At 36.3% G+C, this 24,133-nt stretch overlaps 1 protein-coding gene across 1 annotated transcript; it reads left to right on the forward strand.

The window, feature by feature from the left end:
- The first annotated feature begins 4,712 nt into the window (after window positions 1-4,712).
- Window positions 4,713-22,930, forward strand: LOC105060701 (uncharacterized). The gene is made up of 9 exons (XM_010944513.4): window positions 4,713-4,974; window positions 9,888-9,936; window positions 12,160-12,248; window positions 12,398-12,454; window positions 14,154-14,216; window positions 14,306-14,371; window positions 21,639-21,725; window positions 21,903-21,996; window positions 22,129-22,930. Exons 1-9 carry the CDS (start codon window positions 4,870-4,872, stop codon window positions 22,680-22,682), a joined length of 1,164 nt encoding a protein of 387 aa, XP_010942815.1. The 5' UTR covers window positions 4,713-4,869; the 3' UTR covers window positions 22,683-22,930.
- The last annotated feature ends 1,203 nt before the right edge of the window (window positions 22,931-24,133 follow it).

The following is a 24,133-nucleotide window of genomic DNA, read 5'->3' on the forward strand; positions in this document are numbered from 1 at the left end:
TTGGCATACAACTGATGCTAAAAAGCACTGCTCTAGTGCTCTAATGGAGTGTTAAGTAAAAATTGCATTTAATTGCCACCATAGTCTATAAGGAATAAAGAAGCTCTCTAAATTAACTGATATGGGGACTGGCTAGCCTATTGAAACATGGGTTGTCCAAGAAACATATGCAACAATAGATCAATAGTCTTCCTCTACCATGGCATTAGACAAATAATCCACAAGGGTTGGCAAAGAAATAGGCAAAAAATCCATCTCACATATGTTTCTTAGTAATTGCTAAAGTTCTATAGCAAATGAGCAGGTGATAACAACATGGCTACAGTTTTCTTTTATCAATATTCAATTGGCATAAATCTCATAGTTGGGCTTCATTAGACATAATATCTCTTCTGACAAGAACTTTTTGACAAGCTAATCTCTTCCATAACAAGCTCCACCAACAAGTTTTTAACTTGCGGGTACTTTTGAGTTTCCAAATCTATTTAAAGCTTGGCATAATACCTAGGGGTACAAATGATCGGTTCAAACTAAGTCATAAGTGACATCGATCTAATCTGATTCCCTCAATGGATTTTAATATTGGACACAGATCCAATTCAATAGAAGATTGGATCGGATCTGTGGTCAAAACTTTGCTCTATTAGACCATTTGGGTCAGGATCGGGTTGTTGGATCCACATATAACCCCACCATGACTCAAAAAAAAATTGGGCCTAGTTCGGGTCTGGGTTCGGATCCGAGTTGGGTCCTATTTGAGCCCAGTTCGTATGATAGGCCCATGATTATCCTGTGCTCAGTGCAGAAATTTTTTTTTTTGTTAGGTAGAGTATATATTCATTAAGATGGAGAACGGTTACAGATAGAATGGCCTAAGTGAGCATTATATATACTATGTACAAAGAGCAAATGAAAATTATAGTACATTATATGCCAACACCTGCAAATTAGTAGAGAAAGCCAACCATATAAATAATAGCTGGGTCAAAATTGGTCTATTGAAAAAAAAAACTAGATGAAGAACATTGAATCGTACCTTGTTTAAAAGCTGTAAAGTGTGAAAAAGTTGTAGTTATAAATACATGTAGTTAGGCACCTATATAACCAAAAAATATTAAACATTTAAGACTTAGGAACCTGAAATAGAATGGGTCGACAAACTTTCAGCATGATTGTAATCTTGTTCTCAAGCAAATTCTTTTCCACATATACATAGATGCATACATATATACTGCAAGCTATCGTTGCGATCCAAGTGAGAAGCAAATGATAGAAAATTAAGGACACAACAAGGAGGACATGGTGATGAGGCGAGGAGGACACAAAGGTAGGAAAGGAGAGAGGATGGGTGAGAACATGGTTGGTGAGGATCGAGGGTTCTGAAGGAAGGATGGTCGAGAACAATGTAAGCCGGGACATAGAGTTTTGGATAGAGGATGGAGTAGTTATCAATCGAGATATAAGATCTATCATATAGGGTTTTAAAGAGGGATGTATATCTAAACGAAGCATTGAACATTCCAAAGTCACTGCCTCATTGGATGCCAAAGCCATTGGTCATTGAAGAGAATGATTCATTAGCTACTGCAGGATCAAGGGTTTTATGAGGGAGAACTGGAGAAGGGAGATTGATCAAGAAGGAGTCTGGGAGGTAGGGAAAGAGAGCGATTTTAATTTGAAAATTAAGAGAGGACTTGGGTGTCGGGGCTTATAAGCAAATATGTGAATATGATTTGGCATTGCCCCATCAAGTTTGGGCCATTTGGGTGACGGGTTGGACATGGGGCTTAAGAGTTGGGACTCATGGGTTTGCCCATTTGAGTCATACACTGGATTCATATCGGATCGGATTTCTTAGCATAAGATTTAAATTAATCTAGAAAATAAAATGGGTCGGATCAAATTAGAATTTAGTTAACCTAAGCACAACTTAGAAAATGGAATAGATCCAATTTTAGAACCCAATATGGCCCCATGGATCCTTTAAAATGGATCGGATTGGATCTAAATAGATTAGGTCAAATCACGTCACAGGACAATCTGACCCATTTGTAGCCTTAATAATACTTAAAGACTTTAATACAAATTTGACAAAAAGATATAAGGAAACTTAGTATGGGCCTATAAGAACTGATATAATTAGAATTCTAGTGCTATTAGGAGGCATTGAATTTGGTTCATTTTCTTAGCCAAAGCCAAGGCAGCCATTTGATAATTATCCTAGCTCCTGGAGCAATTAATAAGAATAAATACCTGCATTTCTTTAAATTGAACTTCTATGTTAAGATAAGCTAGTGAATATAATCTAAGGATACCTAAGTACATTAATTGCATGTCCAGTCCTGATTAACTATAAGAATTGATATTATATTGTTAGCCCAAATGTGTAAATTGTATTCCACATTGATGAACAATGCTGATGTTTGATGCAATTGTTCTATGACTTGGTAAAATGATATTTAGCTTAGACCACTTGGACCCATAAAGAAGATGGATACAAAATAACTGAGCTGCTCACTTACATAAATAAGCTTGGCAGCGAACAAATAGTGATGGGAATCCAAGGCCACCTTGATGCTAAGCCATATATATATTTAGGGGTATGCAAGGAAACTGATCAAACTATAAAATCAACTCGAATTGTTGATTTCGATTCGGTTTGGATTCATTTTTTCAATTTTGGTTTGGTTTCAATTTAAAATTTTAAAAATTAATCGAAAAATTTAGTTCGATTTTGTTTAAAAAAAAAATTAATTCAAGCCGAAACAACCCGATATGTATGTATGTATGTATATACAACGATTCACTTATATTTTGTCCTAACTTCACCAGTTTATTGCTTCTATATTTAGCTCATTTAGTACATCCCATAACCTGGCCATTTAGCATAGCCCATAAACTGTCTATTTGACATAAGCCCAATAGACTATAATCTGATAAATCGAATCGAACCAAACCAATTTTTTCATTTGGTTTGAATTGATTTTTCTGTATGATCGGTTTGATTTTAGTTTGGATTTTAAAAAACTGATTTAAATAAGTTTGGTTTGAAAAATGATGATAAACTGATCTGAATCGAACCATACATACTTCTACATACATTGTCCCATGAAATCATATGGAGTCCTTTTTGATCACTAGGATGCCCCCATAACAAAGCATAGAATTCTTTTTTATTTAATTTTGATAACACATGACATAGAATAAAATAAAAACGATGACAATATAGATTGAAGCAAGATTGCTTTACTTGCTAGAAATAGAGTCTTCGATTTTCACTCGCAATCTTTGCAATCGCTATATCCGTTAGGAAAGTAAACTCTGTAGATTGAGAGATATACCCGACAATATGGTGCTAGTACAATATATATGATTCGAAACTGCACGATGACTTGCACAACTTCTTAGATATCACATTATCCCTCCATTCCATATTAACAATAATTTAACATAATATTTAAGTGAAGTCCAATGGCACTACCCTCATTCTTTTTTTACGATAAAAAATTCTTTTATAAGCCACAGTAGTATAACTTTATATGTGGCTAATAATAATCTATCAGATATTATAAAAAAAGATAAATTACTTAATCTACTTTAGTTCAAGCCTGAAAATCTAACTTTATTCCCTTCATAGTTGACTTCTCAAGGCTATAATAGTTGCATTAAATTTTACAAAATCATTCTAATTTTTCTTGCCTCATTTATAGATTTTTAGTTAGAAAAAGTATATTTTGATTAGATAAACTAATTTTCTTTATTTTAAGATCAATAATGTTATGTACCATATATCATTTTGTCATTAACATAAACCCTCGATATAAAATAACTTCTTTCAATGACTAGTCTTTTACAAGGTATATCCTTATTGCTACGTACTAATCCTTGAAATAGACGTTCATATTTGCTAAACAAGTAGATTTATGTGTCTTATTTTGATGCTTGGCCATATACACCGTGGATTCATTTGGTTTATAATTTTTTTTCCTCTATAATATTATTTTTAAAAAATTAATTCTTAAAAATATGATGCCTAGAAAAATAGTTTTACTATGTTTGGTTGAATATAGAGTATTGACTTATTTTAGAATTACTTATATTTGATTTAACATCTATTTTCTTAGTAAAACTATATACAATACCTATTATATCTTTAATAGATATAAGATCATACTTTTTTGCTCCCAAATTTTATATAAATATTAATATAATATTTATATTAATATAAATATAATATTAATATAATATAATATTAGATTATAATAATTTATTATATCAATATAATACTAATATATGTTAATATTATATTAGTACGATATTACTATATATGAATATGAATTCTAATATAATACTAATATTTCAATATGATATTTATTAATATATGTATTAATATAGTATTAATAGAAATATAATATTAATATTAATATTATATTTATATTAATATAATATAAAAGATCATCATTAAAAGAGTATTTTTGAAAAAAAAATTTTAATTTCCATCTCATGAGAATTTTAAAAGCCGGCCATCTTTATGAGTTTTTTTTTCATAAAATATAAAATTATATTTTTATGAAAAAACTTTTTTCTTTTTCAATTTCTTTTCCCCTTTTTTTTTTTTTCCAAACTCTAATCAAATAAAAAGAACTTTTCCGCTTTCAAAGCAACATACTCTCTCCCCATCAATTCCCACGAACCATAGGGGTAGAGTCCAACCCATTTGCTGAACGGCTACGATCGCGGGTCTGGAATACGGACGTTACGAAGGGAACTCCAAGGTTTCGCCGAGAGTCGGCGCGAGGGTCTCGGTCTATGTAAAACCAGCCAGTCGCAGCACGCGAGTCCCAGCGAGACCGCCGGAGACGCGCTGCCATGACCACCCGCATCGCTCCCGGCGTGGGAGCCAACCTTCTCGGCCAGCACTCCGCCGAGAGGAACCAAGACGCCACCACGTACGTCGGCAATCTCGACCCCCAGGTACTCCTCTCCCTCCCCTCTCTCCTCCTCCTCTTTCTCTCGCTCATCTCGCTCTCAGAAGTTCTTCTTGCACTGGTTTCATATCTAGGGTTTCCAGAACTTTTCATTTTCTATGGGGCATGTAGTCGATATTGTCTTTGAAATAGGACTGATAGGGGCCAAATCTGTTCTCTTCTCCATCAAGAAGGAAGAGGACTGGTAGGGTTTTCTTTGTGTGTAATCGCTTAGGTTTTCGTAATTATCCCACAGTGTTCGTGTCTCAATGAAATTATTGCCATGTTTGTTGATTGGAATGTTTGGATATTTGGTAATGCTGTATTATATCAGGGCTTCTCGAGAATCTTGTGAAATTGCTCAAATTAGCTTGGCTTGTGAGACCACTGGTTAAACTAGTACTTGTTTATTTTTTTCTTTCTTAGGTTGATGGGTATGCTGGTGATAATGATTTGGATGATATTTGCCGTTTCGATTGCAATAGTTCATACGATCATGGCTGCACTTGTATCCAAGTTTTGGTGCTTATTGGTGGCCTCAATTTGTTATCATTGTCTTGTTGTATAGTAGAATAGAGAGTGTTTGGATTTTCCAAGTAACATGGAAAAAAATCCCTAATTATCCGATATCTATGAGATGATGCTTTCTGGTTATCATGATGATGATTTTGTTCTAAATGTGCTCTCACTTGGGAAAAAATGTGGGAGAAATAAAGCATCTATCTAGCAGAGGTTCACTAAAATGGACAAACAACTATGAAGGATTGGACACTTTTTACCTAACTAGTCATTTTGATGCAACCAAGTGAAATATCCATCTATAATGCAACAAATTTCCTGCAGCTCGTTGCACAAACAAAGCGCATATCAAAAGCTTCCAACATGGGTTTGGTGTTGACAATGCAGGCAGTGAAGGCTTGATATTAATTTCAGAGCTACTTAGTGGAAGGCTAGACTAGCTAAGCAATATTCTAAGCTACCGAGCAAAAAATAAACTAAACCTAGAAGTAAGAAAGTGGAAAAAATAGATTAAAATCTGAAGGCTAAGGGAAATTAAGGAACTAAATTGCTTAGGGAATAATTGGTAGCTTACCATCCCACTACCAAGGCGGCTTCACTGCCAACAAGGACTCCACCATCTGACGCTACTGTCGGATGCCTCAACCAAGGACTCTATCAACTGATCTCGACACCAATCCCTGGAATCAATTTATCTAGAGAACCATGTTTTATAAACCTGTTCCATAAAACTTACAGTTTCTCCAGGAAGTCCTGCCCATGTTGCATTTTCAGTCTATGACAGTACTTGTTTGGCATTCCAAAGTTAGCAAAGAGGCATTCTTTCCATTTCAATTATATGATGAATTTCTTCCTCTCAGATTGCTTACAGTAATTTCTTTATTTATGTTGCTCTTTTGTTTTATGTTTCTAGCCATAAAAGGGAGATCACAAACTCATAATTTTGCCCTTAGAACAAAAGAAAATTAGTGAAATGGCTCCTGAATTCAAGGCTAGTGAATATTGTTTAGGAAATTCTACAAACCACATGTGAAATTCAAACTTTTTCCAAGTAACATCATTTTTGATTGGATCTGTACCATGTCATCGAAGTACACTGCAAGGTTGAACATGAAATAGAAAACATGTGTCATGGTCTGCAACTAATTTATTGTTGTTAAAGGATCCTTTTAAAAATTATATCTCTTCTTTTCTTTTTTTTGATGGTCCAAGCACCTCACTGTGCCAAATCTTTTTTCATTTTGTTTCTCTTAGACTCTGTTTGGTTGCTGGGAAAATGAAAGAAGGGAAAAGAAAGGAGAATTAGCATAAGAGAGAAAATAAATTGGATTTTTCTCTACTTTGGTTGATCTAAGAAAATTTGGTGGTGGGAATATAGGCAGGTGGAGTTAGGTCTAGTTTGGTTAAATTCAGGTTGAGATTTGAAATTACTCATCCTAGACTTGGCCAAAATTCGATCGGGTTGGGATAATGCCGACCCATATTCAACCCACTTGGGTTTAGCTTAGCCTTCGGTCAACTTGATTAAAAAAAAAAAAAAAATTATAGGAACATTCCTTCAACTTTAGTCCAATTTCACTTACACCTCATTGACTTTAAAACGTGTCAAACTAGTTCTTCAAATTTTTGATATGTTCCAATGTGGTTCTACCATCTAATTTCAAAAACTTGAAGGGCTGGTTTGACATGTTTTAAAGTCGAGTGGGTATAAGTGAAATTGGATTAAAATTGAGGAGATTTTCTTGTAATTTATCCTAAAATAAAATATACTGTGTTAAATATAAAATAAATGATGAAAAGCTTATTTCTCCCTTCCCTTTTGATGCACATCCTTACACCTCTCTTTGTTTTACTTAAAAGAAAGGCACAGAGGTCTAACCATCCCTAGATCTTCTGCTACTTCCATCTCTCCCAACATTGATCCCAATTGAAAGCTCTCCTAGTTGTGACTCTGACCAATGACAGCTCTCATGCAGCTATTCTTTGCATTGGATCATGGTTCAACAATTATGAGCAACAATCATAGAGATCAAAGGAGAGTTGTTAGGTTTTCTTAACATTTATGTGCCAATTTTAATTTTGACTTTTTGAGTTGAAAGGGCTATGGAGAAACTTAAGGTTTCATTGAAACCAGGGAAGGGAAATGTTACGACAAATGAGAAGGAGTGTTGGGATCTTACTGAAGAGAACTGAGAGAAGGGTTAAAATTGGCATGAGAATATTGAAGTTGCGATGGGTTGAGTTGGGATTTTGATTACCATGAAGGCAAATTTAAGATTAGGAAGGGAGCTTCGTTCTAACTATTAAGACTTAATTGGGTCTAAGCCAACCTGAGCACTACACGCACAGTGGCTTGATGGGTTTGTTTGATTGACTTTAAATGGGTCTGTGAAAGGACCAATCTGAATGTGCTTTTTATCCAGATTGGTTTGTGGGTCCATGTTAGTTTTGGGCCCTAAGAAGATTGAAGAGATAATTGTGGAGAAAGTGGTTAAGATATGACCATGTTATTTTAACTAGTTGCATCATGCATGTTTATTATTTTCCCCCCAAGATACCAAACTTTTGGAGAAGTAAAGTTTAATTCTCTTGAGGATTTTTTTTTTCTTTTTTTTTTTTTTTGTTACACAAATTTCACAATGTAAAAGAAGAATGTCTTCTTTGTTTTCTCTCACTTTCTGGCAGTTTTGTTAAAAAGCGGTTGGGTAAGCGCTTAACTTGGTCGGGCTGCGTAGGCCAAGCTTGCTTAACCCTATTGCTTTAATGTTTTATTTATCTGTTTTTTTCCCCCATCCGAGCCCAGTATGGGAAATGAAAGAGGCGAAGACTGCTGCCAACCTTGTAGCAACTAGCAAGCTGATCAATGGCCACTGATAGGTCAACTAGCAGTTGTAGGTGGTAATACTGGTTGCAGTGGCCAGCACGAGTACCACATTTGTATATATTGCTTTTTTATTCTTCCTTAGATCAATTCTCATCCTCTTCTTCTCCTTCCTCTAAAGTTTCATTCTCTTCCCCTTCTATTCTTGCCCCTTCTTCATCTGGCCATGTCCCCCCTTTTCCTCCTTTTTTCCCCTTTTATTCAGCTTGCTAGCCTTTTGCTACTCGCCTCCTCCTCCTCCTCGATGGTTCTTGGATGTGTCCCTGCAACATGTTGGCTGTTGCTTTCTAACCTCTTCTTCCTCCTGCTTCTTGCTGGGTATTGGCTATGTTTTGCAGCCTATTGGCTTCTGTTATAGCAGCAATGCTGCTGCTACTCTATTATTGTAGATTTTGGTCTTTGGACTTTTTAAGTGTGGAAAATAAGATTCATGTTGCTAATACTGGTGATAAAAGAGTATATATATGATGCATGCATATGATTAAATGCATTTACAACAATAGCTGGGAAGGATATCCTCCCTAGGTGGATGCCTAAATGCCTAGGTGCCTGCTTAGGCCATATAGGGGGTCCACCGTTTGGCTTGACATATGCAGCTTGACAACCTTGCTTCCTGATCAATCAAACAAAGCCTCAACATGCTATTATGAGCATAAAATTGGCATGCTTTTTGGTTTTTAATAATATGAAATCAGCACAATATTTTCCTCTATGTTTATTCTTGTAGTTTTAAAATATAAATTTTCTGCTGGATTTTTGAAAACTGTTCTTTTCATATGTTGGCATTGAGTCTCAAATTTGGCATGTTTGCTTTATATAAGCACACTGTGATTTGATGAAGGCACGATGGATTTCCAAATTTATATTTTATTATCTCTACTTGGCAATGCTAAAGGCTTTTATCCTCTGTCCATGGGTCCTTGAGGTGACTTCTTCATGTCTCATTCTACGCATGTCCTCTTCATAAGAAATACACTCGCCTTGGTTTAGTTCTCTATCTTCTGGTGAAGCCTGAGAGGGATTAGGGAAGTGCATGGATAAAATATCATATTCTATTTATCAATATAGTTAGTTAAATAAAAAAAAATATATTGGTTCACAACCACCCATTCTCCTCATCTGCATTGCACATGCTCAAAAATATTCAGTAAAATGAAATATAGTTACTTCACCTTAGATTTCAGATGAGTATTGCTTATGTTTGGAGCTAGCTCAGCTATAGTTCTTCCTTATGCAAAATTTTTTTTGATAACAGAAGCTTATAAGCTACAGCATAATGATTATAAGGAATAATTTTATATTCTCAAAATTAACTCTGCTAGAGCTTTACATCTTCAAGGTGTCATTGTTATCATAGGCCTTTGTGAAGTAGTCCAGATTTTGTTCCCCCTCAAATGGAACGCATACACGTCGTTAAAGGCACCATAATTTTTTTTTTTTGTTTTTTGGGCTTATTATGGTGATTATATAGATGCATATTCTCATGGTCGTGATTTATTATATTATTTTTAATTTTACAGGTTACTGAGGAGCTACTATGGGAATTATTTGTCCAGGCAGGTCCTGTTGGTAAGTTCAGTGCTGCTTTGTGATATCATATATTAGTTGAACTACTTTAGAATCATGCTTGGTGCAAAACAGCATATTGCCCTTTAGCACATCATAAAGCTTTCTCATAAATGGGTAATGTTGGAAGCTTAGAAGTTAGAACACTACAAGTGTTTTAGCAATCGGGTGAACGGTTGTAAACTCCACTTAATACATCAGAAAGAGATTTCTGATTCATAAAGTGCTTGAGAGAAATGTTAGGCACCAACAATTACATGATAAAATTCTAAGCAGCTAATACTCTAAATAGGGACACCACAAATAAGAAATGACATTTAAAATTTCAGCTATAGCTTGTATGCAACACTACCTGGATCTTAGTTTCAAGATTTCCTGATTGCTTTATCAGCATTTCCATATCATGTTCTATCTGATTCCTGTACCTGTTCATGTCTCACAACCTTGTTTGGCTCTTATACCGTCCATTTCTCAAGATCGATTAATTTATTTGCATATTTTAAGATGAGTTTGGGTGAAGAACCTGTGACTGCTTATCTAATGTGATTGTAATCCTTAGCAGTTTTGTTGCAACTTGATGGACAAGAACTTGGTGAGATGAGCTTTATCCGTGCTCTGACTAGAGAAGAGATGATATGACATGCCTTGAATTAATATGAGTGTTCAGCTATTTTTGTGCTACTTCAAACCATTTAGAAAGGGTGGGCCTTGGTTCAATGGAAAGATTGCTCCACTGTGACCAGGGTGTCATGGGTTTGAAACATGGAAATAGCCTCTCTGCACACGGGGTTAAAGCTCTGGACATTCGACCCTCCCAAAAGCCCATAGTGGCTAGAGCCTCATGCACTTAAATGCCCTTCTATCAAACCATTCAGAAAGGCAACTGTGTTTCAAAACTTCATAGATCTGTAATCTACCAAATTTGGCCCTCATGATCCATATTGAAGCCACGTAAAGGATTATTTGATAAAACATTGAACCTCATGTTCAATCGTAGGTAAGATAGGTTCCTCTAGCTAGTCATTATACATGAAAAGAGCATGGAATATTCTAGAGACTACATTAGAGTTGGCTGATATGGACCTGCCCTGTCTCATTAGAAACTGAGGATAGCATGGCAAACTTAATGGACTAAAAGATAAAGGAGTGGGATCAGCCTAATTTAATAATGGACATATATATGCAACATATGCATTAATATTTTTGGAGAGCATGTTTCTTAAGGACAAGCTTTTAGTAATGTCTCATCTATGCCTTAAAGGTCCTAAAAGCTATAGCATGAAAGTAGGTTTCTTGTCTGGATTATTCGGTATTGATAGGGGTGCGATTGAGCAAATCTAGATCAAGCTTGCATCTGACCAAGCTCAGTTTGAAATTAATTTTGAGCCTGCAGTTTGAGTGCAAGCTTAGCTCATTTTTTATTTGATAGAACTTTTGATTCTATAATCCTGAACTGAGGTGAATATGAGCCTACTCCAATCAGCTTGATAACCTTAAAATTGAGTCAACATAGGTTCAAATTCGTATCAATAAAAGTTTTACTTGATTCTAAATATTTATATAGACCACTAATCAAAACTTTAGTCACGAACCATGGAATCAACTAGAAACAGAATATAACATTAAAAATATTATCTATCTCACATGTTATTCAATTATGTGCTGGAAACATTAGCCTATTTGATTTATTCTAGTGGCTGATTGCACATGCATTTGTATACATCTGAAGGAAAAATGCCACCCCCTCCTCCAAACACACACACGAAAGAGCTTTCTCACCCCTGCAAATATAGTTTATTGCACATTTACCCTCTGAAAAGTGAAAATCACGATTTTCATATGTGTATATATACCTCAAATTATTTTTTGCACCAATTCGCACCCCCAAAACAACCCCCCTCCCCTCTCTTATTAGTTGTTGCATAAATTATTGGATAATTGGAGGGCTATATATGTAAATAATGATTTTCAAGGGTAAATTTGCAATAAGGTGAGCCTGATCAAGCCAATTTTTTGTTAGGCTTAATTTGGAATTAGTTTCAAGTCTAAGAACTGAATCCAAGCTTGGCTCAACTCTGAATCGGGGCTAATTGAGCTTATTCAAGTCAAGTTTGACTAGAACTCCAGCTGCTAGGATCAATTGACAGCCCTAGTGCTATGTAGACGGGTAAAATTGAACTTGGTCTTACGTCATTTCAGTATTTCATTGTTCACTTTTCTGTGCAGTTAATGTCTATGTTCCAAAAGATAGAGTTACGAATCTTCATCAAGGATATGGATTTGTGGAGTTTCGGAGTGAAGAAGATGCAGATTATGTAAGCATTGCACGCATTTGTGCATTTCTCTTGTCTGTTTTTCCTGCATTCACTTTTTTTTTTTATTATGTAGCTTTAATTGCTGGTGCTTTCAAGCTGTATATTATCTCCAACAATGAGGACTCCTTTTTTGGTTTAACTTTTTTCAGGCTATCAAGATTTTGAACATGATCAAACTGTATGGAAAGCCAATACGCGTCAATAAGGTGCAATTGATTTCCGTTTTCCTATATCACTCCTCATTTTGGTGATCTTCATGTTCTTTAAATCGATATTATTTGTATTTTTTGGCAACTTGTTGAGCATAAAGCTTCTTAGAGCAAAAAAATCCATCAGGGGTGCATTTAGAATCTTTTTGACTCTAGCTCCAATATGGGGACCATGCTGTCCTTTTGCTCTTCCAAGTTGACACTCATGTTCTTATTTTTTCCCTCAATTATACCATTTTTAAATGGTGGAGACTATTAAATGCATTTGTTTTTCCTTTTCTTTATTAAACCACTCTCTGTGATAAAAGGGGACTAAATGTGTAACAGTTAAATATTTGAATCACAAGACAAGCTGACTATTTATTGTATCGCATTTTATTTGTTCATCATGAATTAAAGCATTACCTGTATTGCTTATGATGGGATGACAGCTATCCATGGAATCATGTGCCATATAATTTGTTATTCAGGCTGCGTGTTCAGGTTCCAAGCTCCAACTGGAAAGGTGGAGTGTTGATGTTTGGTTGACAGCGAGCTGTAAAACGTACATCAAGCTATGAAATTTATCCAAATTTAACATCCATTATTGTCATGATCATGGTAAATCATGTGCAACTGCTTGCTAGATGGTTCCTTTCAGTTTGATACACTGAATATGATGGAACAATAGCCATTCATCAAATCAGTCATGCACATCATGCATCCAAATACTCATTGTTTGTTGCTTTCACGTGAACTTTTTAGTGCTTCTTGTTTTTGTGTGATTATCTCGCAATACTATGGCAATATATAATGGCTCGAAAGATTTTGCAAGCCAAAACTGGTTGAAAACATGTATATATAGAATCTGCATCCTACGTTCAAGCCATGGTGTAAGAAATTGCTAAAATTCTTCACTCTAAAGTCATGCTGCCTCATTTCATTAAGAGAATTTTCCACATCCACTTGGTTTTCCAGGCAATGCTAAGCACGCTGTAAGGAATGTCTGCAGAACTATGCAGCAGCTTAGATGCTTATGTGCTGGGCGATTTCAAATTGTATGAGCTTTTTTAAAAAAAGAAAAAAATTGATGCCTTCTGATGGTGGAAAGCTTTTATATCCTGTGCACATAATAATTGCCAACTTTTGCTACATGTTAAAGGGATTTTATTTTCCTTCAATTGAATCTTTTCTGACCATTATAAATCATGTCCTTTTGCCTATATTTCATGAAAAATATTGAACTTTATCTGAACCTGCCAATGAAATATGATGTTTCTATATAATCCATTTCTCTCAGTTTATATTTCCAAATGTCCTGTTTCTTCCTGAATTTCTTCCCAATTTTGTCAAACTATGTCATTGTCACTAGGTTTCTAACTACACTAGCTGGGTTTACCAAATAGTTGTCTTCCAAACCAGTCATTAATTACCTGGTTTTAATCATTTGGTTTCTGTTAGTGCTGTTTGCAAATCACTCTGTTACCCTACTCTGAGTTTCTGGAACTGCCTCTCTCTTCATTAAAGCATACCTAGATGGGGACATATCCTGATTATGTCTGCTGTTGCTTATCCTTTTATGTTCCTTGTTTTTTGGCTCTGCTGAGGCTAATAAACCATTACAGGAATATTTGGTGGCTGTTTCTATGCATTAAGAGAAAATTATTTCCCACAAGATAACTCACAGATTGTACGTCTAATTTTCTTGTTATTTCAGGCTTCCCAAGACAAGAAAAGCTTGGATGTGGGAGCAAACCTTTTTATTGGTAATCTTGACCCGGTAAAAGCCTTTTCCATCCATAATTTAAACACACTGACATCCATGCAATACTTCATGATTTGATGTATATTTCTTGTTATTTGCTGCAGGATGTAGATGAGAAACTTCTTTATGATACATTCAGTGCATTCGGAGTTATTGTGACTAATCCTAAGGTGATGCCTTCTTTAACTATTCTCATTGGCTGAAATTTTAATTCAATGTGATTTTATGTTTGGAGTAAAATTACTACATGAATTGGTAATTGGGTTAGTAGTTTGATAACTTGCTGCATTCCTGTTAGTAATAACATTCCATGCATGTGTGCAACGAATGTTTGACAAAGGAATCTTGGAGAAAAGATGTACAATCTTCTATTCGTTCAGAAGCTGAATGCTTATTTGTGCAATGAAAATATTTTGTTTGTTAGCCAAAATTTTCAAAATCTTCTTTTAGTTTTATTAGTATAAATCTCATGTTGCTAATTATTTTTTAGTAGAATAACTACTTTCAATTTGAATTCTTATTTGTTGCTTATCTTGTGGTTATAGCATTTTAGGAACTAATTTATAATAGTTGAGTTTTGAGTTTGATCAGTTCGTCTCTCTCTCTCTCTCTCATGTATCTCTCTCTCTTTGAAAGGATACAGAATGACCATTATTAGTATAAAATCTTTCTAACATTGTCTTGAAATGATTGCACGAACACAGTTTGATTTTCAAAGGTGGTTCTTGTGGAATTTTGAAATCTTTTGGGGTCTGTTTGGATGATTGAGCTGAAAAATCTTTTATGGGATTCATGAGTTGGGCCAGTACAGCGAGCAAAATCATAAAATTACAGGCTAGGCTAGGTCTATATTCATAAGTACTCAGGAGTGGTTTTGGAGTGGGCCGGCCCTAATCTCATAGGGAGAAAATGAAAGACCTCAGCAGATCTTTTTTTCCTTTCTATGGTATTCGGACCTGCCCACTCTAAAACCACTTTTGGATATTTATGAATATAGGCCTAGCCGAGTCTGTAATCTTATGATTTTGCTGGTTGCACTGGCCAAAACCACCCAACCACAAATCCCATAGGATTTTCAGCCAAATCATCCAAACAAGCCCTTACATTTCAGAAATAAGATGGGATCGTACTGCAAATTATCTATGCTTTAAGTAATCTTAGTTTCCGTGATATGTGATTAGCAAACCTCTTTCTATAAAACCAGCCAACTATAAAAGGCTAAAGTACGTGCTACCAAAATGCTAGATTCCATCCTTTCAGAAGCTTGAAAGACATTTCCAATGTTTATTGAGATCATCAATTTTTCTAATAGCATTAGAATGCCTATGGTGTTGGTACAACACTATTTAATTCTGTTTGCCTCTCCATATGTACTTTTTAGTTCCAGGTTTGGCTATGCCTTTTTTTAAGTTAGTTTTGACTTCTATTTATCCCAAACTTGAGCTGACCTCCCTGTTTCATGGGTTAATGACCACATATGTAGAATTTTTTGGTTTGATTGGTACATTTCAGTTTCATGTTGGACTAGGTTTGTGTATTATGTTGGAGCAACTCACCTAAAGTTGAACCTAGGAGTAGTTAAGGTTGGGCCCAGTCACGTGTGTGTCTACTTAACCTCACATGTGAGTATGCTCAACCCAAGCCTATGCAAGCCAGGAATATGGAGCTACAAGAAGACACAAATGGATGAAGGGAGTTTGTGTTTCCCTTAATCTAAAATAGCAAAAAGAATGTGTGTTAGAGTGCATTTGATAACAAGTTTAACACCATAACCTAGCAATCCTTTCTTGTAAGCCCATGTAGGTTTACACTATTGATGGATTGAAATTTGTTGACCTATATTTATTAGGGGCAGTCACTGTGACTACATTTGATGTGAAATTTACTCTGTAATGCAGTTAGCATCAAAATGCTTGGCCAAATAGTGTGGGGAAAGTCAGATATAGAGAATGTCTTATGGAGCTGATGTTGGGCTTACCTCCAATGACATAACTGTTATTCCCCCAACCTAAGCACATGCTCAGGAATGTGGCAACCCACTGCACACGCATGAGGCTGGGTCCTACGAGCATGCAATGTGACTGACAGCTTGTCAAATAAACAAATATAACCAAAATAACAGTAGTCAAATAACATAGGCTTGTCAGATAAACGAATATAACCAAACTAACAGTGGTCAAATAACATAGGCAGGATAATAATTTTCAAAACTCACTAAATCTTTTCAAAACTTGAATTGCCGATTCCCAAAACAACCATAGTTAAACATCTGGGTGAAACTACAATTGAGCCTACACAAGAACTTTACCAAGTTTTTAACGGGTTCACATGGTTCTGCAAAACAACAGCAATTGTAAAGGCTGGTTTAGCTGAGTCTAGAGTCTTATTAAGTCAATATTCCAATTATGATTCGAAGGAGTATTCTGTAGGCCATTCCCACAATGAAGGTTTCTTATGCTCATGTTTCCGATAAGCATCTTATGTTTATTTTATTAAGCAGTTTATGGACTCATGAGCCTCTACAACTATGGCCCCATCATCCTTGTCGTAGGGCCCAAAGTACCACATTTAACCCTGAAAGAGCCGGTCCAAAGCAATCAAATCCCAGAATGATTGAATGCCAATTTATAACCCCCACTATTGGGGTCAATAGTGGTCCAAAACATACCCGACTAAGAGTTCAAATCAACACATCAAATCCAATTGTTTTACCAATATCATTACATTTTTTCCAATTGATAAATATGGCTCAAACAATTTACAAACTCCTCAATTATACTTAAGTATCAAGAATTCAAATATTTGACAAACAAGCATGGTTTGTAATGAAGTATTTCAAACACTTTCAAAGATACATGATTTAAAATTTTGTGCAGAGATTTTCAAGTATTCAAATATTTCTAATAAACATGACAATAAGTCATATTTATGAATGCATATAGATTTCAAAGATATTCAAGAGTTTTGATGATGTAATAATCTCTTGCATGATTCAATTATAGATATACAATGTCCACCATACAATGTTTAAGTGTTTGCAATAACTATTTTAGAGATATAATAAGCCATTAAAATTACTCCGGTTATGTTGGGGTTGCTTACATTGAGAGTGCTGACTATAACTACTACAAAATTATCCCTCCAAGACCTAATAAACCATACAAGTATGTAAAGATAGGAATATTTTCCAAAATTCTCTGAGTCCTCAATTACTTTTTCTTAATTTATTTCTAAGAACCTAGAGATATGCACAGAGGTCATTCCTAGCCTCAAAATAAAGCCTAACAATTAATCAATGCTAAAAGATCCTATAAGCCAACCCTTCAAATTTTCTAATATTAATCCAAGTATTGAAGCCTAAATCTTTTTCTTATTTGTTCCGAAAAAGGATAATGTTAATCATAAATAAGTGATTATGATGGTTGTTACCTCACTAACCAAATAGGGGTTGGTTACTTTCTGCTTCTTTTCCATGCAAATACAGAGACAGAGCAAGAAAATCAGGAAAATATATAGAGAGAAATGAGTGAGAGGGTGAGGGATTTTGAGTAAGAGACGTGGGAGGGCTTTGCCCTTGCCTACCTAGTCGTCCATAGAGAGGGAGAAAGAGAGTGAGATAGAGAAAGATAGATGAGAAAGAGTGAGACATGAGAAAGGGAAGGAAGGAGAGAGTGAGAGGTAGTGGAGAGAGGCTCAATCCCTTCCGCCCTATCCCCCCTTCTTTTTTCAAATTCCAAAGAGAGAGGGAGAGGTGAAAGATGGAAGGGGCGTGCTCAGTCCCTTCCTTTGGTTCCTTCATAGAGAAAGAGAGAGAGAGAGAGAGAGAGTATAGGGAGAGAGATATACAGAGTTAAAAGTGAAAATGGGAAGGAACAAGAGGGTGAGAGGCGGTGGGTTGGCCTTTGGACAGCAGTAGCATGGCAGACCTTACACCGGCTATAAAGAAGAGAAGAAGAATCGGAGGAGATGGGGTGATAGAGAAAGAGGAAGGAGATTGTGGCCAAATATTAGAGAAAAGAATTTGAGAAATTGTGGCCAAAAATTAAAGAGAAGAGCTAAATGGAGATTTCAAGAAGAAAGGATGGTAAAAACTGTACAAAACCGACTCTGATTTTTATAAGAAAAACTTTTTTAGGTAATGGCTAGCTATAAGAAAAACCTTTTTTGGTTATTTGCTAGCTATAGCTTCCCCCCCACACCCCCCCCCCCCCCCCCCCCCACCTTTTTTTTGGGCTTTTTATTGTTACCGGGTGTCCTTTTCAATTGAACTAATTTTTGCTTAAATAAGCCCAATTGATATCATATTAGATCCAAGAGTAACTTTGCCACAACCTATCCAGTTATGTTTGATTGACCACGTGCAATGGATACTCCAAAAGCAACCTCCACAAAATCAGATTGAAGTGTAGATCGCAAATAACATCCATCTTGTATGGCTTTTCTTTCAAATATCCTATCATCCGTTCAACAGTTTGATCAAAAACACTCACAACAATAATAAGCCAACTTATACTAGATAACTGTTTAACTTTGATAATTCAGCATCCTATATGCTTGTAGATTGGATGTGTAACACAGGTTTGATATCTTCGCCTATTAGGATAGGCATAAAGGTCACCAGAGAAATTCTGTTCATACCTAAATTCTTATTAAGATAAAACCATGGAAGTTGGATTTCCAATGCAAAATTGATAATGGATGTGGTGGTGAACCTAATGAATCTGAAATCGAGGTCCAACTAGGGGGGAGGATTGGCTGTTTTTATGACTTTAGTGCCTTTCTGCACATCCAAGTTTAAGTCTGAATTTGCATAGGAAAGAGGAATTTATTGACTTAAAACCTAGCCTAGGGTCTTGGGATTTAGCATTTAAGTGGAGTTCTAAGGTTTAAATGAGAAGAAAGGGAGGATATTAAGGGCCTGTTGAACAACTGATTTGTGCAACATAGTTGTAAGTTGTAACTCAATGATGCACAGTTGGAGATCAATAAGAGAGAGCTCTAGGATCAATTCTTGGAACTGTGAACAGGGAAAACAGATACAGCCATACAGGTATGGAAAAATAAAGTAGAATATTAAAGGGCATAAAATTGAGGAGACAGTAAGGGAAGATGATACCTAGTGACCTCGCACCACTAGGAAACTCAGTTTCACATATAGGATTTGAAGTTGCACACCTCTGTTGCAGATTCACAGGACAAGAGAACAAGAAGTCATTCTTTGATTCACCATTCATTGAACTTTTATGACCCCTGTCGATAACAAAAAGAAACACTAGTGATGACTGATGACTCTTAGTCCCAAAAATAACCCCCACAAAGCATGGTTACCTGTCGTGGTTGCTGTAACTTGAACAGTTGCATGAATAATACCAATACAGAATTAGTCTGATCAAGCTGTCAAATAAGATTTGAGAACTTCTGATCTCTGCCTTTGATCCGAAATGACCCACTAAAAGCTAATATAAATCACAACAAAACAAAAATACAGAAATGGATAACTAAGTCTTAATCCCGTAGCCCTCTGACATTATCTCCATTATTCTGTGACACATGACATTGTCTCATATTAGCATTAAGCATAGCATGATACCTGCATGTTATAACATCATTTACCTGCCTCTCTTTGAGTATTAAGTTTGATGATCCCCTTATTCATTTGGCTGAGGGACAGATGTTTCATGATCAGTCATTAGTAATTTGGAATGTGGCCACTGTATGTGGTCAACTGAGGGATCTCCAGTGGCAGATCTTGGGGACCTGGCAGGGCCCACACCTCCCCTCCCCACCCCAAAACACATATACAACCCAGTATTCCATTGTGTTTAAGATTACAAGGCATCCCTACTCCAATAGAGCTGGCCCCTCCTTCCTGTTTTTTGGGAAAGTATATATGAATGTGAATTGAAGGAATATTAGGCAACCAATCGCTGCACCTGTTCTATTGGCTTTTATAATAACTTCCCATAAATTTCCCCCGTAATAATTGAATTATAATGTACTCTTTACAGTACATGACTTTTCCTGATATTTGTCCCAATTCAAAGCACTGGCCTCACCAAATCTTAACCATAAAATAGAAAAACAGGAAACAATCTCAAATACCTAAATTCCGAATTCCATTTTCTATTAAAAATATTCTCCGAAAAAAAGACTTCTATAAAAAGAAAAGGTCTCAACTCCAACACAAAAACAGCGGCAAGAAAAGCCCTCTTGGCCTTGGGTATCACTGTGATGCAGTCAGAATATGATAGTAGTTTTCTTTTATTAAAACTCTAGCCATTGGTGAATGATCGTTTCTCTCAAGCTTAAAGAGTAAGTCTCAAAACTCAGATCCTTGTGGAAGGTCTGAATCATAAGATTATTTGTTCTTGTTCCACAGATCTTCAACATACCATCCAATAAAAAGGTTACTGCTTCCCTCTGGCTCTTCCATTGCATCATATAGATTTTTCTCCAGAAAAAAGGATACCAGTTATAAGTTGAATATCATCAATATGAATCTCTATGATACTAGATACTTTGCTGATTTTTTTAATTAAATAAATACTTGTTTTTGGAAAAAAGTTGTTATAGTGTCATGTTTCATAAATATTAAATTAGCTTTTCTATGCTTTAGTCTAAATTATTCTTTACTTGAAAGAACCTCTTGCTTTTGTCCAACATAGCAAACAAAGACTATCATTTCTTTTTTTGGACAAAAACGGAGGAGGCTAGCTCCACCTGCTTCATTGAGAAAATGAATAGTATTACAAACACTTATATTTCAATGTTAACCAATAAAATAATATCTTGTCCATCCAAACTACATCCTTTAATCACAGTTTAATACACATAAATATTGAGTCTACTACATAAAAGCATGCAAAGAACTCTGTTATCTGTATCACCCAACAATATATGTGAACTCATATTTTCATGTTAATTAATCCATTGTATTTATATGTGTGCGCATTCCTATCTTGTTTCTGGGATAAGGATTAAAATGTAGCTTGAACTCAGATTGCTTTTGATAATGAGCTTGGAGAGGCCATCTAGTGCTTTAGTTGTACATTTTTTCCCATAAAAAATTTAATGTTTTGTTAGGTTAAAAATGTTATCATTAGTAGAGGAAGCTTTGATATTTCTTAAGGTGAATTGGGCCCCCCAGGGGTTAAGCCATGGGTCTGTCCCTGGGGATCTCATGGTGCTTAAGCCAAAGGATGGTGTGTATTGTATTTGACTGACGAGTAAAACTGAATAAGATTTGTATTTCTATCCCAGTATTACCCCCTTTGCCACTTTTCTGGAGGAAAGTTGTCTTCCATATTTTATCATACGCTTCTTCATGTTCACTATCATGGATTTCATTACATGTGGACCCCTATTTTTAGTTGCTTGTGCTTTTACATCTGCCCTTTGATAACGCAAACTGAAAATCTCTTCTTCCTACCTACTCAGATAATGCGAGATCCTGAAACTGGGAATTCACGAGGTTTTGGCTTTATTAGCTATGATTCTTTTGAGACATCTGATGCAGCAATAGAGGTAATTTCTCTGGCTTCGTTTAAATTACCTAGCATATTTTGAATGAACCGTGCTGCATATTTTATGCAAGTTATTTGAAAATTTTGGCTGAATGATACATCAGGTGTTAGGGCTTTTTGCTGCTTTCACATCTTATTTCCTTTTATTTTCTTCTGCATGTGTTGTTTGTCCATACAGGCTATGAATGGTCAATACCTGTGTAACCGGCAAATTACAGTTTCCTATGCATATAAAAAAGACACTAAAGGAGAACGTCATGGCACTCCAGCAGGTAGGTTTCTTCCATCTCCAAAAGTTACGGTCTGGCAAGAAATCTTATAGGTGTTCTCATCATGAAAATATTTTGATCATTATTCCATGAATTCTGAAATGATGTTTCTATGTGTTGTTTCGTAATGTGCAGAGCGTATTCTAGCTGCAAGCAACCCAGGAGCTCAGAGGAACCGGCCACACACCCTATTTGCAAGTGGACCACCAACACTCCCCAATGGTCCTCAGGCAAATGGTGCCGCCGGTGCACCAATTCCTCCGCGACCTTATGCCAATGGTGCAGTGCCACCGAGCCAGATGCCACCGGTTCGGCCTCCACCACCAATGGGGCAGTTTCCACCCCCCATGCAGATGACAGGGCCGCCATCATGGCCTGGTCAACCACAACCATCCAACCAGCACATTCCACCACCTACCATGCCGCCGCCGCCGCCACTGCAGCAGTTTAGGCCTCCAATGCAACCTCCACCATCCGGTTTGCAACCTCATCCACCTGCAGGCATGGTAAGGCCACTGCCGCCACCTTCTGGGGTAGGCATGCCGCCACCGGCTATGTGGAGGCCACCCCCACCACCTCAGCATGTTGGTGCAAGACCGATGCCTATGCTTCAGATGTCCATTCCACCGCCGCCGCCACCAAATGCTCCACTCCAAGCGGCACCTGCTGCTCCAAATCCTACAGGATGAGTTGTCAGACGTACAGGCTGGTGGAATTATCATGCGCCTTTGGTCTACTTTGCGCATGCTGTGTGGCTATACTAATGAAAGTTTTATGCAACTGAAATATGTGGGAGAGCCTGATGAACAGAGGTGTAAAGTGTGTGAGAATTTTTTGGCTTCTGTCTTGTAGGAGAACCATATGCGAGTGATGGATGGTGTCAAGATCTATAAACCCTTGGTAACATGTTCAAGTGATGATGTGACGGTATGATGAAGATTCGAGGGTCACTAATGCTATTAAAAAAACAAACAAAAAAAAATTTGCTGGTTTTGAATTCATGCATTGCATTCACGCTTAGACCGTATCGAGTCAATAATTTTGCATCAAATCGGTGGAGAATCTCCTACGGTTCAAGGTGTAAAAACTTTCTATCGGTTAAAAGCGTCGCAGGTCTGAGTTGGTTGATGTTAACGGCACGGTCTCCTCTTTTTTCCCTCTAAGACTACCTTCACAGCCTAAATCGGTGAAATCTAACATTGTGATAAGAAATAAATGGGAATCCAAGTCACCAGGAAAGCTTGTCTAACTTTTACCCTAAAGAAATCAATCACGCTTTGGATGCCGTTCGTTATCTTCATCTAAAAAATGAACATAAAATGAATGATCTATGTTAAACTACCTTCTCATAAGCATCATGAGAATTAAGATGGATAAAAAAATACGCAATTGCTAGAAATAAATAAAAACAAGGTTATAGCTTCTTCAAAAACAAGGCTTCACATTACTAGAAACAAATAATAAAGTTATAGGAAATCAAGAGGGTGTTCTCATTGATGTCCCATATGCTATCCCTCAATTTATCTCATATCCTAACCTTCAAATATTTTATTCAAGGGAATTTTCAAAAACTATTGCTCACTCATTAGTATTCAGCATGTGTAATTCATGTCCATTGCGCATTAATTGATCAAAAGACAAGTATTAGTATCAGCAAAGGCGACTAGAGCTTCTGTGGTTGGATGGAAATCATAAAATAAATAATTGATATAAAAGCTTTGGAACTCAAGGTTCTCCTTGCTAGGAGAGATGTTTTGCTCCCAGTTCACCCCTTCTATCGGGCATGTGCTTGTCTAATGGAAAAATTATTGCATGCGTTACCATGCTATTACACGCCATCAATCTTTGCGGTGTATTATGGTGGGCCATAATTGGGACAAGCAAGATGGCCGAAATCATGCTCATACATCTCGATGATTGGTGGCATGCACTAGCATGATTCTGCATGCAGTACATGCAATAATTTATCTATCTAACCATCGGAACTAAAGTCATAGTACGATTCTCGATTCTCCATAACGTGCTATGTTAGTGTCACTAAAGTTCATTTTGCATTATTGAGATAGGGGCCTATTTTCAGGAGATGCCTCCACCCAACCATGACTTGTAGCAGGACATATAATATTATCTCCATCTTAAA

The sequence above is a fragment of the Elaeis guineensis genome, chromosome 2, assembly GCF_000442705.2.
Source record: "Elaeis guineensis isolate ETL-2024a chromosome 2, EG11, whole genome shotgun sequence".
Lineage (NCBI taxonomy): Eukaryota > Viridiplantae > Streptophyta > Magnoliopsida > Arecales > Arecaceae > Elaeis > Elaeis guineensis.

Excerpts from the sequence above, each read along its gene's own strand:
- LOC105060701 (XM_010944513.4), top strand. The coding sequence starts at position 4,870 with ATGACCACCCGCATCGCTCCCGGCGTGGGAGCCAACCTTCTCGGCCAG. Across the intron at positions 14,217-14,305 it reads TTATTGGTAATCTTGACCCG|GATGTAGATGAGAAACTTCT; the intron begins GTAAAAGCCTTT and ends TATTTGCTGCAG. Across the intron at positions 14,372-21,638 it reads TTATTGTGACTAATCCTAAG|ATAATGCGAGATCCTGAAAC; the intron begins GTGATGCCTTCT and ends CTACCTACTCAG.